The sequence below is a fragment of the Trichomonas vaginalis genome, chromosome III, assembly GCF_026262505.1.
Source record: "Trichomonas vaginalis G3 chromosome III, whole genome shotgun sequence".
Lineage (NCBI taxonomy): Eukaryota > Parabasalia > Trichomonadida > Trichomonadidae > Trichomonas > Trichomonas vaginalis.
Genome location: NC_067205.1, coordinates 8,002,520 through 8,018,073, shown reverse-complemented (window position 1 = coordinate 8,018,073; position 15,554 = coordinate 8,002,520). Strand labels below are relative to the sequence as shown.

The 15,554-nt window shown below is 31.7% G+C and overlaps 3 protein-coding genes across 3 annotated transcripts, besides 3 other annotated features; all 3 read right to left on the bottom strand.

The window, feature by feature from the left end:
- Positions 1 to 3,437: part of a mobile genetic element that runs on past the window's edge.
- Positions 3,438 to 4,444: 1,007 nt separating this feature from the next.
- Positions 4,445 to 4,473: a mobile genetic element.
- A 950-nt stretch (positions 4,474 to 5,423) lies between these two features.
- Positions 5,424 to 6,266: a mobile genetic element.
- A 503-nt stretch (positions 6,267 to 6,769) lies between these two features.
- Positions 6,770 to 8,917, bottom strand: TVAGG3_0662340 (serine-type endopeptidase protein; the record flags this gene model as incomplete). The annotated part of the gene is made up of 1 exon (XM_001300477.1): positions 6,770 to 8,917. The coding sequence occupies one exon, from the start codon at positions 8,915 to 8,917 to the stop codon at positions 6,770 to 6,772; it is 2,148 nt and encodes a 715-aa protein (XP_001300478.1).
- Positions 8,918 to 9,914: 997 nt separating this feature from the next.
- On the bottom strand, positions 9,915 to 13,584 carry TVAGG3_0662330 (uncharacterized protein; the record flags this gene model as incomplete). The annotated part of the gene is made up of 1 exon (XM_001300478.1): positions 9,960 to 13,583. The coding sequence occupies one exon, from the start codon at positions 13,581 to 13,583 to the stop codon at positions 9,960 to 9,962; it is 3,624 nt and encodes a 1,207-aa protein (XP_001300479.1).
- Positions 13,585 to 13,950: 366 nt separating this feature from the next.
- On the bottom strand, positions 13,951 to 15,279 carry TVAGG3_0662320 (uncharacterized protein; the record flags this gene model as incomplete). The annotated part of the gene is made up of 1 exon (XM_001300480.1): positions 14,431 to 14,865. The coding sequence occupies one exon, from the start codon at positions 14,863 to 14,865 to the stop codon at positions 14,431 to 14,433; it is 435 nt and encodes a 144-aa protein (XP_001300481.1).
- Positions 15,280 to 15,554: the final 275 nt, after the last annotated feature.

The following is a 15,554-nucleotide window of genomic DNA, read 5'->3' as shown; positions in this document are numbered from 1 at the left end:
TAAAGTCAGACATTACCACTTACTGTAGCAATACTTATGCAAACATGGAGGTTTTTAGCTTTAAACATAAAACGTCTCATAACTGACTTCGTTATCTTTCAAGGTTTCTCACGTTATGATATTGAACTCATTTGGAAACAGTCAGGTATAACATTACCTTTTGAAGAAATTTGGGAAGCATATAAGTCTCTCATCTCTCCTCGTTCATACCTTGAGATTCATATCATGACTAATACCATTAAAGTCAAAAATATTCCATGGGAACGACCAACATTGTTTTAAAGTTTAACCTTCAATTGACTGATGGTAAACAAATTCCATGCATCTCTGTCGCCATTTCTGTTAATATTTTTGCTGTCATTCATATCATCCACTTCCCCATCCGTTAGCTTTTGAGGATATGCGTTAGTAGCTGTTCTTAAATGAAGGCTTTTCACCTTTGAGAGCATAAACTCTATAACTTTCTGCATACTTTATGTTTGAACCTCCTGAGCCATCGTTGACATAAATTTTTATAGGCTTCCACCCTTTGTTCATGTTCCTGCTTCTTCCTTAGCTCTTTTGTTCAGTAGTTCTACATCTTTATACACAGCACCTGTCTCAGTGAATTCAACAATATTTTCATTCGTTAGCTTTACATTCAAACCCTTGTCGAGTATATTGTTCATTTCATACATATAAAAGGTTTTTATTCTATATGAAATAAGAAGCAAATCCATCTTAGTGGTGCCGTTAATGTTCCAATTGAACCAACATCAAATGTTGACTCACGAACGACAAACAATATTGTCATAAAGAACTATAGTTCAGAGTGTTTGAAAGAACAGAACCAGAGCTGAAATCCGTGAATTTAAACTCAGCTTCAAACGCTAACGCTACATCAGATGTTAAGTTAGAGTATCCACCACTGGACAAATTCTTTCAAGAGAAGCCAACGACAATCCTAGAATTGATGTTAGCTAATGGTGAGTCTGGTTTTGACACTAAACCTTTTCCAGCGAAGTCGTCGCAAACGAGCAGAGTGTTTGAAGGATACTTTTGAAGGGTATTTTGAAAGTTTGACAGAATGTAGTTTGTCAGTCGTTTCATATCGTAAACTCCTGAGTACTGACGTAAGTGGTGTTTGTCAATAATTCTTTCCATCTCCTCAGAAGTCTTTTGCATTCCTGACTGTATAAATTCAACGATGGCATAATATTTCCTCTTACGTCGAATGTAACGTTGAAGAAATTCAATGAGTTCACATGTCTGGAATTTTAACGACAGAGGCTTGAACTTTTGACATAAATGTTTTCGCTGTTGAGTCCATAGAGTCTGAAGTTGCTGATATAATGATTTGGTCATAATATGAGTCATTTCCTAAACGTTCTGTTATGAGTATATGACGAATGAGGTTAAATGTCTTACCTGAACCATCTTTCCACAATAGAAATACACACCATTTGAACAGAACTCATAGTCCTTACTGAAAGGAAGAATGAGAGAAGAGTTAAGTTTGTCTGTAGTTTCATTCATGTCTTCATCTACGTCATGTATTAAATGCTTCATTTTATCTCCATTAAAAATGCAAGTCAGAAATATTCAGAACATAGCACCGAGTCTAACTGACAAGAGTATAAAGATATACTATGAACACGTTATGATGAAACCTACCAAATTCAAGAAAGTCAGTATACTTATGAATATCCAAGACACTGGGTAGAGTATGTAGGAGGTGAGAAAGCTATTGAAATCAGACAGGTTCGAAGTATTCCAGCAGGAAGAACAATATTATTGAAGAACTTTAATGTTTTGAGGTATAATGATGAAACAAAGAAGCAAGATAGTTTTCCTGTTGCCGTGTATGTGAACCTAGACACAGGAGATGACATGAAAGTTTTTAACACAAAGCTTCAAACGGTAGTGAGAGAACAACTGACTGCGGAAGGACATCCATGCCTTCAGAGTTACCATAGCATATAATTTTGAAACAAACTCAATAGATTTTAAAGTCATCTCTGCAAAGAAGTCAGGTTTTACATTTAATGAAGCAGATGTATATTCGAATGAAAACTTCAAAGCTATTGCATGGTTAGATAATGACGATTGCTTTAAGAAAATATTTAAATACAGTGACTCAACGATGTCAAATAGATGACCTTCGTGGAATGTTACCATCGACGTTTACAGTAGAAGGTTCAGCAGGATTGCTTACAAGATTGTCAATTGGCTGTATTTGGTCTCGTGAGAACATTGTTATAAAATCCAGTATAAGTGAATTTGCTGAAGAATCTATATTATGTCTTTCAAATACATGTATTCGCCGCCGAAGCATTATAGTATAACAAACTTTGTCAGTAAGTTTAACATAAGACTTGTCGACCTTCTTCAATGAAAGATGTTGTGCTACCTAAAGATGGAAGGATGGACTCATTATTGAAATGATTTAATAGCATATTAAATGAGCTTGTTCTTGAGGTCATTCATGATGAAATAACTGTTGTAGAAGATGTTAGCAATTGTTCAGACATTTTGAAGCGTATAGATGATATAAGAAAGAAGTTAGATAGACCGCAAAGCGGTGAGGGCGAAGCCCGTGAGAACGCTTATGTTTCATTGACTTTCTCCAGTAACGAGAACTTTTATGAGATAATATTGAAGAGAGATGATTTTATATGGTGTAAATGGTAGCTTGGGCGCTTTAGGCGCAATGGGAACAAAAGCATTAGCATTTGGAGCAAAAGCATTATGGACGCATGACGCAGTAAATAAATGAGTGGAGGAAGGGTTTCGAAGACATTAGATGCAAATAAAGGGAAGATTGGAGGCTGGGTTGCAAAGAAGTTAAAGATTAAATAAAATAGGGCTCATAAATAAAGCATCCAATTTGGTTGCGACTGAGTCAGAAAATGCTTTAGGAAAGGACGATGAGTTTGCAAAACACGCAAAAGACTTTAATGACCAGATGAAAGGTGAAACAATGCATTTAAATAGAGTCGATGGAACTAAAGAAAATGTTTCTTCTCCACCAGTAGTTCTTCCGTATGGTCCCTATGGAATGTATGGAAACCCTTACGAAAGACCATTTGACCCATTGACTGGTGGAAGTAACTGGTATCATTACGGCCGAAGAAGAAAGACAGTCAAGTTGGAGACGGACGTAAAGAAAGCAACTAAAAAGAAACCAAGGAAGAGAGTTATAAAGCAATGAATTCAACAGGGTGAAAAAACAGGTGAAAAAAGAGGTGAGATCTCACCACTTCACCTAAATTTATTTTTGTGCTATGTTTTCATACGTGTGAGGGTGGTGATATCATTAATTTTTAAGTTTATTTTTATATAATTTTTATTTGGATGTAAATGACAGAACAAAAGCAACTCATTCGAATTCCACAGTATAACAAACATACATTTAAACATTTATTCTTCCTTCCTGAGTATAACATGTTCTTTACACTTCATCCGAGACCAGTTGACTTTTCATTGACTGTGTATAAAGATAGAAATAGTAATATCATTAAACCATACGATGACGAAGGTAAGTTATGTAAATTGTACGTTAAGAAGTTAGAGAAAGTTTATGGCTTCAAGTATGACTACAATAGGGTTAACACTGATGATGAAGATATTGAGGAAAATTTATGAGAACATTAGTGAAGTCGTTAGTGAGAACGATAGTGAGAACGTTTATTTTTTACATTAGTGAGTTCGTTAGTGAAGTGGTTGGCGGTTTTGTAAATATTTAAGGTTAAGTTAGTGTTGTCGTTTGTGTTGTAAAATATACGTTAACGGTTTTGTAAAGTGTCAAATTCACATATAATGGGTAAGTAGGTGCGCAGTGCCACAGTACCCAAGATATGTTTACTAACTAACTATAGGGGCGCCTTTCAAGATCTACTTGATCTTTGGGGCGTCCAATGGCGGCATACAGACTCTCATTCTCCCTACCAAAATGGGAAGATTGAGAGATTCTGGCCGACATTGGAGCGCTGCCAAAGCATTCAGGCTATTCCTGCCTTTATTTGGGAGTACAATAATAACACACCGCATGAAGATCTCCCAATTAATCCATTAACTGGAACAAATTACACGCCAAATCAAATGTATCAGCTGAAACCGAAATACACAAATGCAGATACAGAAAGGTTGTGGCAAATATGGGATACAGATACAGGCATGACCGCTGTTGACACATTCACAGCGTAATAATAAACATAATTTTTTAATTTCATTTTTAACAAGTTTTTTTAAATGTATGTAATGAATAATTCATTAGAATATGATAATGCACATTGTAACAGAATAGAACAATCACCAAATTTTTTTTGAAATTAAAAAATAAAAGTAAAAAGTATAAAGTATATAAACAAAAAAGATATTTAAAAGAATTTTGGAAAAACAGAATAAGGATAATGATATTATTTTAGATACACAATCGATGTACTGAAGAATAATCCGGTAAAATGATGATATAAAATTAGATTATTTTACAAGTAGCTAAAAGAATAAAACTATAATATAAAATAAATGAAGTTTAATGAAACAATAAAGGTTAAATAAATAATAAAGATTTTTATTTTATATCAGTATTGAGAAGAAGTAACAGCTGACACTTGGTAAACAACTTCTTTATGTCTAGAAAATTCTATCTTGCCTTTTATTTTTTTCTCGCTGTGAAACGTATTCGGTCATTTTTTTAAAAATTAATTTTTTGTTAGAGATAAGAGCTAAAACTCGGTAAACAACTTCTTTATGTCTAGAAAATTCTATCTTGCCTTTTATTTTTTTCTCGCTGTGAAACGTATTCGGTCATTTTTTTAAAAATTAATTTTTTGTTAGAGATAAGAGCTAAAACTCGGTAAACAACTTCTTTATGTCTAGAAAATTCTATCTTGCCTTTTATTTTTTTTCTCGCTGTGAAACGTATTCGGTCATTTTTTTAAAAATTAATTTTTTGTTAGAGATAAGAGCTAAAACTCGGTAAACAACTTCTTTATGTCTAGAAAATTCTATCTTGCCTTTTATTTTTTTTCTCGCTGTGAAACGTATCGTCATTTTTTTAAAAATTAATTTTTTGTTAGAGTAAGAGCTAAAACTCGGTAAACAACTTCTTTATGTCTAGAAAATTCTATCTTGCCTTTTATTTTTTTCTCGCTGTGAAACGTATTCGGTCATTTTTTAAAAATTAATTTTTTGTTAGAGATAAGAGCTAAAACTCGGTAACAACTTCTTTATGTCTAGAAAATTCTATCTTGCCTTTTATTTTTTTCTCGCTGTGAAACGTATTCGGTCATTTTTTTAAAAATTAATTTTTGTTAGAGATAAGAGCTAAAACTCGGTAAACAACTTCTTTATGTCTAGAAAATTCTATCTTGCCTTTTATTTTTTTTCTCGCTGTGAAACGTATTCGGTCATTTTTTTAAAAATTAATTTTTTGTTAGAGATAAGAGCTAAAACTCGGTAAACAACTTCTTTATGTCTAGAAAATTCTATCTTGCCTTTTATTTTTTTCTCGCTGTGAAACGTATTCGGTCATTTTTTTAAAATTAATTTTTTGTTAGAGATAAGAGCTAAAACTCGGTAAACAACTTCTTTATGTCTAGAAAATTCTATCTTGCCTTTTATTTTTTTCTCGCTGTGAAACGTATTCGGTCATTTTTTTAAAAATTAATTTTTTGTTAGAGATAAAGGCTAAAACTTTGCAGACAACTCCCCCATGCCCATGTCTAGCAAATTTAACATTCGTCTCCCATTTTTATATATTTGGTTTAGAATGTTCGAAAATGCGTAATATGGTCATGAATATTAATTGAAAAGAACCTTGAATTAATTCAATCTGATCTCACAAAATATTTTAAATTACAAACTTTGTAGTTTGAATAGATAATTAGTATTAAACTCAAATAACTAGTTTATTTTGGAATAAAAATTATTTGAATTTATTCAATTTTGTGAATTTTCCTTCAAAAATCAAGTTTAAATATCTTATTTGCCATATAATTATAAATACAATGAAACATATTCGAAATTGAAAAGAATGACTTTTTCTGTTCTTTCAATCATTCAATTTGAATTTTGCAATATTGGATTTCTCATTAAATAGCTATTAAAAACAACAAGCAATTTAACTTACATTCAAATTTATTTGTGTTATATTCAATCTTCTCAAAACTTATAATTTTCGGCTATAGCATGATTATATGCTATATAATATAATAAACATATAATAGTATCATTCTTTCAATTATTTGAAGAGAAAACCGAAAAAATCTATTTTCGGTCTATAACAATTTTGTAAACTATTTTATTTCACATTCAGCAATCGTCAATGAATTTTTAAATTATTCTATTTGTTGCTTTTCTTGGGATAATTTTTGAATGACTAAATTTTGCTCTCAATTGATAAAATGTTCTCAAACATGAAAAATGTGACAAAAAATATTTATGCTAATTTAACTCTATATAATATTTGCAAACCATCTTCAAACCCATCAAAAATTTTACTCACAAAAATTTTGAATTAGCCAAATTTGAAACTGATATTTGGGAATTCATAAAATCGTTCTATAATAAGCAAATCAATCGGAGATATCAAAAAATGATTCAAAAAAATGTGAAAATAACGAAATAAGAAATATTGTATATAAATTTAGAATATACATCGATATTAATGCACAGTTTTGCAAGCGATCAAAATATTATTTAATAATTAATTATTCTTCCCAATTGCATTGAAATATGGTAGAAAAAGATAAGTAAAGATAGCATGTTTAGAAAACAAACAAAAAGATTAATTATTCAAAACAAAATAATTATTTTCTTCAAAATCTTGTCTGAATAAATCATCCGATGTTTCATCCAAAACTGAAGTAGTGAATAATGGATTATCTATTGTTATTGCTACATTATGATATGTTGTTGTTGTAGAAATTACTGATTCAACTTGCATTTCCTCTGATTTCGATTCTGATGAGTCTGAATCCGAATTATGCATAAAATGAACAGCAGCAATAATGGCACAAATCACAATGATGATGAATAGAAGACTACATCCTATTCCAATATAAATGTACTTCTTTTTATTCGTTGAATCTCTTTTATTCTCGCCGCTGTTAACATTGGCATTTCCACTGTGATTTGATGGATCGTTGAAATCTGTGTGAACTATTTCAGTATTTTGTAATGTCTCAGATGGATCTGAAGCAATTGGTTCAACTGCTGTAGAAAATGGGGTTTCAAAAACAGTTTGTGCTACGGTTTCTTCAGCTGTGGCGAAATTTGTAGCGAAAATCGTTTCAACTGCTGTTTCTTTTTCAGTCAAAAATGGGGTTTCGACAACTGTTTCATAAGCAGTTTCACGTATAGTCAAAATTGGTGTACTAAAAGCTGTTGAAAACGGAGATTCAAATAAAGTTTCGGAAGCAGTTTCAAATGGTGTTCGATGAGCTGTGAAGTATGGTGTTTCTATTGCCGTATGAAATGGTGTTTCAACAAAGGTTACAGCAGGTGTTTCTTTTTCTGTCAGAAAAGGAGTATCAAATGCAGTCTCAATTAATGTTTCGTGTTCTGTGAAGATCGGTGTAATGAAGGCTGTTTCAAAAGGAGTTTCGACTACTGTTTTGATAGGAGTTTCTTCTTCTGTCATATATGGTGTTTCGACTGAAGTTGAAAATGGAGTTTCAAAAACGGTTTCTTCAGGTGTTTCAATTTCAGTTAAGTAAGGTGTTTCAACTGGTGTTTCCTGGGCTGTTATTGCAGGGGTTTCAACAACTGTCTCAAGTGGTGTTTCTTTATCGGTTAGATATGGAGTTTCGACGGGAGTTTCAGAATTTGTCAGAAATGGAGTATCATATGGTGTCTTTATTGCAGTTAAGAATGGTGTATCGTATGGTGTATATATAGGAGTGACCATTGGTGTAGGAATCATAGTTCTTGGTGGTAAACACTGTCCATTCCATAAAATCTTTCCTGATGGGCAAGAAGTGCATTGGTTACTTGATGTCCCTGAACATGTTTGGCAGCTAGAATGGCATTGTACACATGTATCTGATGCAAAAAATGTTTTTTCTGGGCAAGTTGAATAGCATTTGTTATTATACTTGATATAACCTGATTCACAGGTCTGGCATGTACTTCCATCTCTGCAGTCATAACAATTTGCAATGCATTGATAAGATGTAATGATTTGGTAACAGCCTTGAGAATATCTTTCCTGATCAACTTGGTTTCCTGCTTGAACAGACACTGTACCATCAAACCATGAGTTATCGCCGTTTGTTAGATCATAGTATGATGAGCCACCGAAACCACATGCATTCCTATCAGATGCAAAAAGATTGCCAGTACCGTCACCGCCGTTTCCACCGTAGTAACCGCCACCACCACCAGCTCCTGGGATATAATATCGATCTGTTCCTGTTGCACCTTGTCTTGAACCGGTATGCTGATCATTTGGTAGAGCTTGGTCTCCATCAACATAACCACCATTTGTACCAACGGTTCCGCCAAATCCACCTTCGAATGTACCGCAACCACCGGACCCACCGCCGGCAAGCATGATTGTATTACCCGAACCATCTTTCATTTCGGTATAACCACCGCCACCGCCCGAATAATCATTACCATCACCATTAGCATCATCACCTGCATCACCGCCCTGTCCTGGGATGCCACCTTTATTCCTTTTCTTGCAATCATTTCTTTCAGGTGTGCCACCGATAGTAAATATAACATTTTTGGATCCATGTATTCTTACATTTGCACTAACTTTTGCGCCATGTCCACCACGGCTCACAACATCGCCATTATTGCAGCCATCACCTCCAGGAGCACCTTGAATTCTGATATCATAGAGACCTGCTGGGAGTGTGTAACTTCTTGTGCCATTAAAGCTGCATGTCCATTGTATGTCAGAGAAAACGGCAAGTATGAAAAGCATTGATTTTTATTTATCTTTACAAACCGAGAGTAATTGAATTAAAATCAACAATCAATCAATTTTGAGAGGAGAATATAATTTAATAGATGTGAAAAGCATTGTAAAATGTACGAATATCAGGATTTGTTATCATTGCAGGCAATCTTTTCATAAGCCTTCTCAATTATAACAAATTGTTTTAATTGAAAGAGAACATGGTCAAAACTAATTTAATTTGAAAATAACAATACTGACAAACAACAAAATCATTTTAGATAATCTTTTTTTAACCTTCTAGATTTCATAAAAATAAAATACATCATGCATATTTAATCCTGATGCTATTCATTAGACAGTAAAAAAATAATAATAAAAAATTGAGGCAGGTCGAATTACTTGGATTCGCATCATTATGTTCGGTTGAATATTTAGTTGCTTCTTATCAAGTACATAGCAATACAGAGATGAACAAACATGGATTCAAAATTTCTATTAAAAGGGCGATGAAATTTTATTGTTTTTGAAAAAGTTGCCTTAAATTTTATTGGCTTTAATCGTAGGTAAATTTCAGCAAACTTCTAGAGACTTTTCAGATGATTCAGTGTGAACACAATCTACTGAAATAATCTGTTACAATTCGGCGAGACAAAACTATTTCGCTCTAATCCTAATTTTTATATTTGTTTTAAAATAATATTTTTTGAAAATTATCGATATAAATTGAGCTAAAATTATATTGTTGTATCATTTGAATTGAGATGATGAATTTTAACACAAAAATATTAGCGATACATTTTCAATGAAGCACGGTTGATTTTATTCTCAAAAATTTATCTTATTGTCAATTATAAAATTTTGTCAGAACCCTCTTTGTAGAATTAGATTTTTTAGACATTTCTAGGCTTTGGAATATTTCGATAAAATTTTGATAAAACGTACATTTTTCGCTTACTCGGCGCAAATACTTAAAGATAATACATTCAAAAACAAAACACATGATTTCAAAATAAATATCCAATAAACTTTTACAAAAAAAATTCTACAATAATAATAAAAATAATAGCTAATCTTCTGCTTTGTTTTTAGCAGCGGCGCAAAGACTTTCAAATATTTTGATAAGTTCGGTCTCTTGGTTATCTTGGCATTCTCTGATAATAGAATCTTTTACTGAATTCCAATGTTTGCGATCGTTCATTAGATTCCTTAAGAATGTTAAGAATATTCTGTTGTTTCTGATTTCTGCGCAGCTCTTAAAGAAAACAAACAAAAGTTCAGGAACTCTTGTGAATTCGTACAACTTATCAACTCCATCTGGATGCAAAGTCAACATAATGAAAACTCTCAACCAGCCTTCCAATGGACCAACTTTCTTTTCCATTGCGTATTTTTGAACAAGTTGAACATAATGAGGTATCAATCTTTGGTTAATGTATAATCTGTTTCGAACGCTTTTTCCGTTCAAAATGTTTGAAAATAGTTCTAAAAGTAAATAGATGTTTGATGGTTTTTTGGCTGTTTCTATAGACTCAAGTATTGTATCCAACAGTGTTGTGTTGTTGTAGACTTGAGAGAATGATTGTTGAGTCTTTTCATTCTGTTTTGCATAGCACAAGAAGAAGTTTAGAATAACAGGATTAACAGTAAATAGAGAATGCAAAGTCTTCAAATCCCAAACTTTGAGAATGTAATCTTGTCCTTTCTTGTAGTTGTAGATCAATACAGAGACCATTTTAATGATGTCGTAGAAATGTTCACTTGGAGCATACAACATTTCACACAAACAAATTTGTAAGAAGCCATTCTTCAAAGCAATATTTCTTGCGCTTTTTGAAACAAAGAAAATTTGTTTCATAACAGTTCTTAGTAATTCAGAGTGACTTCTTCGTTCAACAATTGCTTTATAAAGCGTCAAAACATGGATCATTGATTGATCTGGAAATGCAACATTCGCATTCATCAATTTATTGATGGATATCAAACATAAATTAATGTCAAACTGTTGAAGAGCATCTGTTATATAAAAGATCATTTCTGATGTAAATAATGCTAAAGTTTTTTCAGAAAAAGTTGTTAACAGATGTAAAACAATGTTTGTATATCTGTCATCATTAATTAAATTACCAAGCAAAGTAATTATTTGTGTGTTTTGTATTTCATGAGAATTAAGAGAATACAATGCTGTTTTTGTGAATCTTTCTGTAGCTTTTGAATCCAAAAACTCCAAAATAAAATCTTCATAAATTGTGATTTGTTCTCTTATCCGTGGAACACAAAGTAACTTTAAAAGAGAGAATGTAAATGATGTTTCTCCTTTTTGATGATAAAACAAATCAATAAACTTGTTTGATTCTGGTTCATTCGTTTGGTAATATTCACTCAACAAATTAATACAAACTGTTCTTGTTATGACAGCTTCATTATCATTAAAAATGATGTTAAGACATTCATTTGCTGTTTCTTTGTTGATTTTAGCCAAATGGAAAGAAAGCGATTTAATGACTGGATCTTTGGAATTAAAGAAAAGAGATGCTTCAGGAATTCTTACATTGAAAGAAGAAATAATTGTTAAAACTTGTCTCAAAACATTTGTTGGTAAATTCTCATTTTTCAACAAATTTTCAATTTTTTCTAAATTGACTTTGTTTATCTCTTGTTTCTTGTTTAATTTAGCAGTAACAAAAGCTAAAGCACTTCTTCTTGTCTCGTCATTCTCTATTAGCTCATTAATTGTATCAGGAAGTTCTATAAAACCTCCAAATTCTGTTAAAGCTTCAGCTAATTTGAATCCAATTTCAGGGGATTCCAAAAAATGATGAAAACAAAATTCACAAATTGAATCTGTTGATGTTTTTGTATTCAATACTAATATCAACAAAAAATGTAAAACGTTGGGAATTTTTCCGAGCTTTGAAAATTTTTCTTCTAATAAATTTTTATCGTCTTTTATCTGATCAACAATATCCATGGCAAATTTTACATTTGACGTTGACAATTTTGACAAAGTTCTCAAATCGATTTCATCGGTTAACGGTTTTTCAATTTTATTTTTATATTCACACCATTCTTTAATTGTTTCAGAAAATGGAATTTTTTCGGTTCCGTTGTAAATTTCTTTATCGTAAAAACCGCAAGCCGTTGGAATTTTATATAAATTTTCTGAATATCTTGGTAATCTAAGTAAGCAACTTCCATCAATTTCTATTTTTATGATTGGAGAAAATACGGTTTTTATCAAAATTTGAATTAAGTCGTTGATTGTTTGCTGATTAATTTTTGAGAGCAAATCGATTATTCTCTCTTCTGTATCAATTAGAAAATTCGAATCTCGTATTGAAACAGCATGAATTAATGTCGGATACTTATCAAATTCAAGATTCATCAATTTCTTTGTGTATTGTTGTACTTGGTTGTAAGGATTCATATACATATCGACTAAACGTTTCGATGCTGTTGTTTTGATGAATTCTTGTTGATCTTTATTTAAAATTGTATCAATGAAGCTCGAAATCATTGCTGGGTCGTTCTTTTTGCCTGGCAATTTCTGTCTGGTCATAAAGTCGTTAGCTAAAGTATCTGCAATGAAGATTTGAGAAGGATTGTAATCTAATTTGAAGTTTAACAGTGAATTAAGCTTTTCTAAAGCCTGGGAACGTATCCATTCTGATTTATGGAATAAGAATCTGCACCATCCGTTGATGGCTGTGAGTTTGTCGGTTCTTTCGAAATAATCTTCCAGTGCAGTGTAAATTACTGAGCCTTCGGACATAGGAATCATCTGTAAAGAAATAATTTGTGTCTGTGTGAGGTTTTGTTTGATAATTTCGTCAATGTGGTCCTTGACAAGTTGGATGGCAAAATCTTTCAGACAAACATCAAAAATATTGCAAGTTAAAAGTGAATTTAAGAAAGTTGTAACGTTAACTTGTGAATTAATGACTTGATTATAAAAATCTTTTCGGACTTTTAACGAAGGATGAGAAGCCAAAATTTCATTACTTACAATTCCAAAGATTTTTTCAAAATCGCAATATTCTAGTAAGTTACGGTCTGGTCTACCTTCTTGGAGGTTAATCTTTTGTATTTGATTATATAACATTCGAATTGTCTTTATATTTCCTTGTACTTCTGGTGGAGAAATATTCACTAGTTGGTTATGTAGAAATGGATGTTGAATTGCTATTTCAGGGTCGTAAACTGGTAATTCGTCGATAACCGTTTTAGAATTTGCAAGAATACCAAGTAATTGTAATCTCACGTCTTTATTTGATAAATTCATTAGGCAGTATTCAATAATATCATCGCTTGGTGAAGAATTTGTGATGGATAATAATTCCTTGCATGTACAAACTGCTAATGGAAGTAATGGCGGTTTTCTAAAGAGAGAAATAGTAAGATTTGCATATGTAGTTGTGAACCTTTCAATCATATTTTTGAAAGATTTTGATAAATCTGATGAATTTTGATGATTTATTCTATTGTCATTTTCTAATTTTACTCTAATCGCTAATTTTCTGCACCATGCTCGTAAAAACTGTAATGCTTGAAGATTTTCAAGTGGTTCGAAAGATAAAATGCAATCTTGAATTCGCTGCAAGATTTCCGGATCTTTGATTATTGCTTCAGGTGGAGAATCCTCAAGAATGTTTCCTATTTTCTTGAAAAAATCAGCATCTGAAAGGGTATTCATGGAAATCTAGTGAAAATTTTTAAACGTATACTTTTTATTGCTGCTTCTAATATAAACAAATAGCTCAAATTTCAACTGGACTATGTCTGTGTATAAAAATTTTATTGAGATCTTCAAAATTTGAAGATAAATATTTTTATATTATTAGTTTATCTGAAATTTCCTATTGGAAAATAAAGCACAATATATTTAGAATATGTTTTTATACTCCATTTGATTGACATCCAGAATGTCATCGTAAAATCATTTCAAATTGGCTCGTTTAATTGATTTCTAATGGAGTTTTTAGAAATTTGTTGTTATTAAAGTAAATAACGCTAATGATTTTAAATTGAGTGTAAAATTTGGCACTTTTTATTCACGTTATGCAACAACCTCAAGTTCCTGCTGCAGCTAAATGGTTTAGTTTAATACAACATATACGAGAAGAGTCAGAAAGCTTTAATCAAATTTTAAAGGCTGGTTCTGAGCAGAGAGCTCAATCAAACTTAGAATATAAAAAACAAAGTCAAATTTCTTTTAACATGATACATAATGTAAAAAGATCATCGCCTGCTCAATCACCAAATCGTGTTCCTTATCTGTCTAGATCTGCAAATATTTCTCCAAAGAAAAATCAAGAAAAACAAATTAAAAAGCCACAGAAATATGGACCGATGGAATTCGAAATGCCGGTTACAAATTCATCTAAATGGCCGAAACGTAAGAGTTGTGCTCAAAGAATCCTTAATCCAATCCATCTAAAAGATTATCCAGACATGACAAGGCCAAAAGATGATTACGTAGTAATGGGAGATGTACTCCCATCATATTCCCCAGAAAGTACTATAAAAACAAAAACATTTACTTAAGAGAGTTCCCCAAAACAACAACATTCTAAAATAGCTACAGTAATAATAGAAACCGCGCCGGCTATAAGCGATATCATATGTCCCGCAAACAAATGATTAAATTTTGTATCGAAGTATTTTTGTACGTGTTCTTTGCACCCAGACTCGAACCTAAACGGGCAAGATAGAAGTGCATGATCTGAACTATTTTCCCAGCCGCAACAGCGGTGTTTTACTTGGTATTCAGGAATTCCATTTGTATTATTTAACCAAAAGTCTTCTTGGTTATTGAGGCAATATTTTGGAGAGCCGAGGAATATTACAAAGGGTATGCCAGGTATTGTAAAGATGAAGAAAAAGAAAACTGCGCAAGCTCCACCTCCTGTAAAGCAAAATAATATAGCGGCTATAAACATTGAGACTAAACCTATTGCTATACCAAATCCAAACATTATTTTATAATTTACTGTGCATGATGTAAAATAATTATCGCTTGAAATATTTGAAACGCCAATACTGGCAAATATAACGAGAAAAATTGCTGCCAATTCAGCTATTAAGGTACAAATTTGATGAACAACGAGCATAGCAAATGGATTTTAACTTGGCACAGTAATGAAAAAAAAAATAAATAATCGTTGCAAAATTATCGTTCAAGATTTATCATAAAGATTTTGAACTCATTCCTTTAGATTGTTGGAAAATATCATATGTTTATAATACAGATCAACTCTAAGGTTCCTATATCCGATTTTCCGCTTGAGAAAACCAAATTTTTTTTTGAATTTTGAAATCAGCAAGTGCAATACCCTTGAAAAGCCATAAAATCGACTCACCATTGTTTCAAATAAAGAAATTAGTTAAACGTTTACAAAATATTTATAAAATTTTTTTTTTCTTATTTAACTCAAACAAAGCAATAACACAAAACAATGCATCATTTCTATTATTATGCATAATCTAAATTGATTAAAATTAGATAAAATATCAGAAACAAAATATTTGAAAGTAAAAAGGAAGTAAAACAATGGCTATGTTAATAATTTAATGAAGCAATTTGAAATTTATGAGATAAGCTAATATTGGCAAAAAAATAATGAGTTTTAAATAATAATGTTAATTGATTAATATATAAATAGTA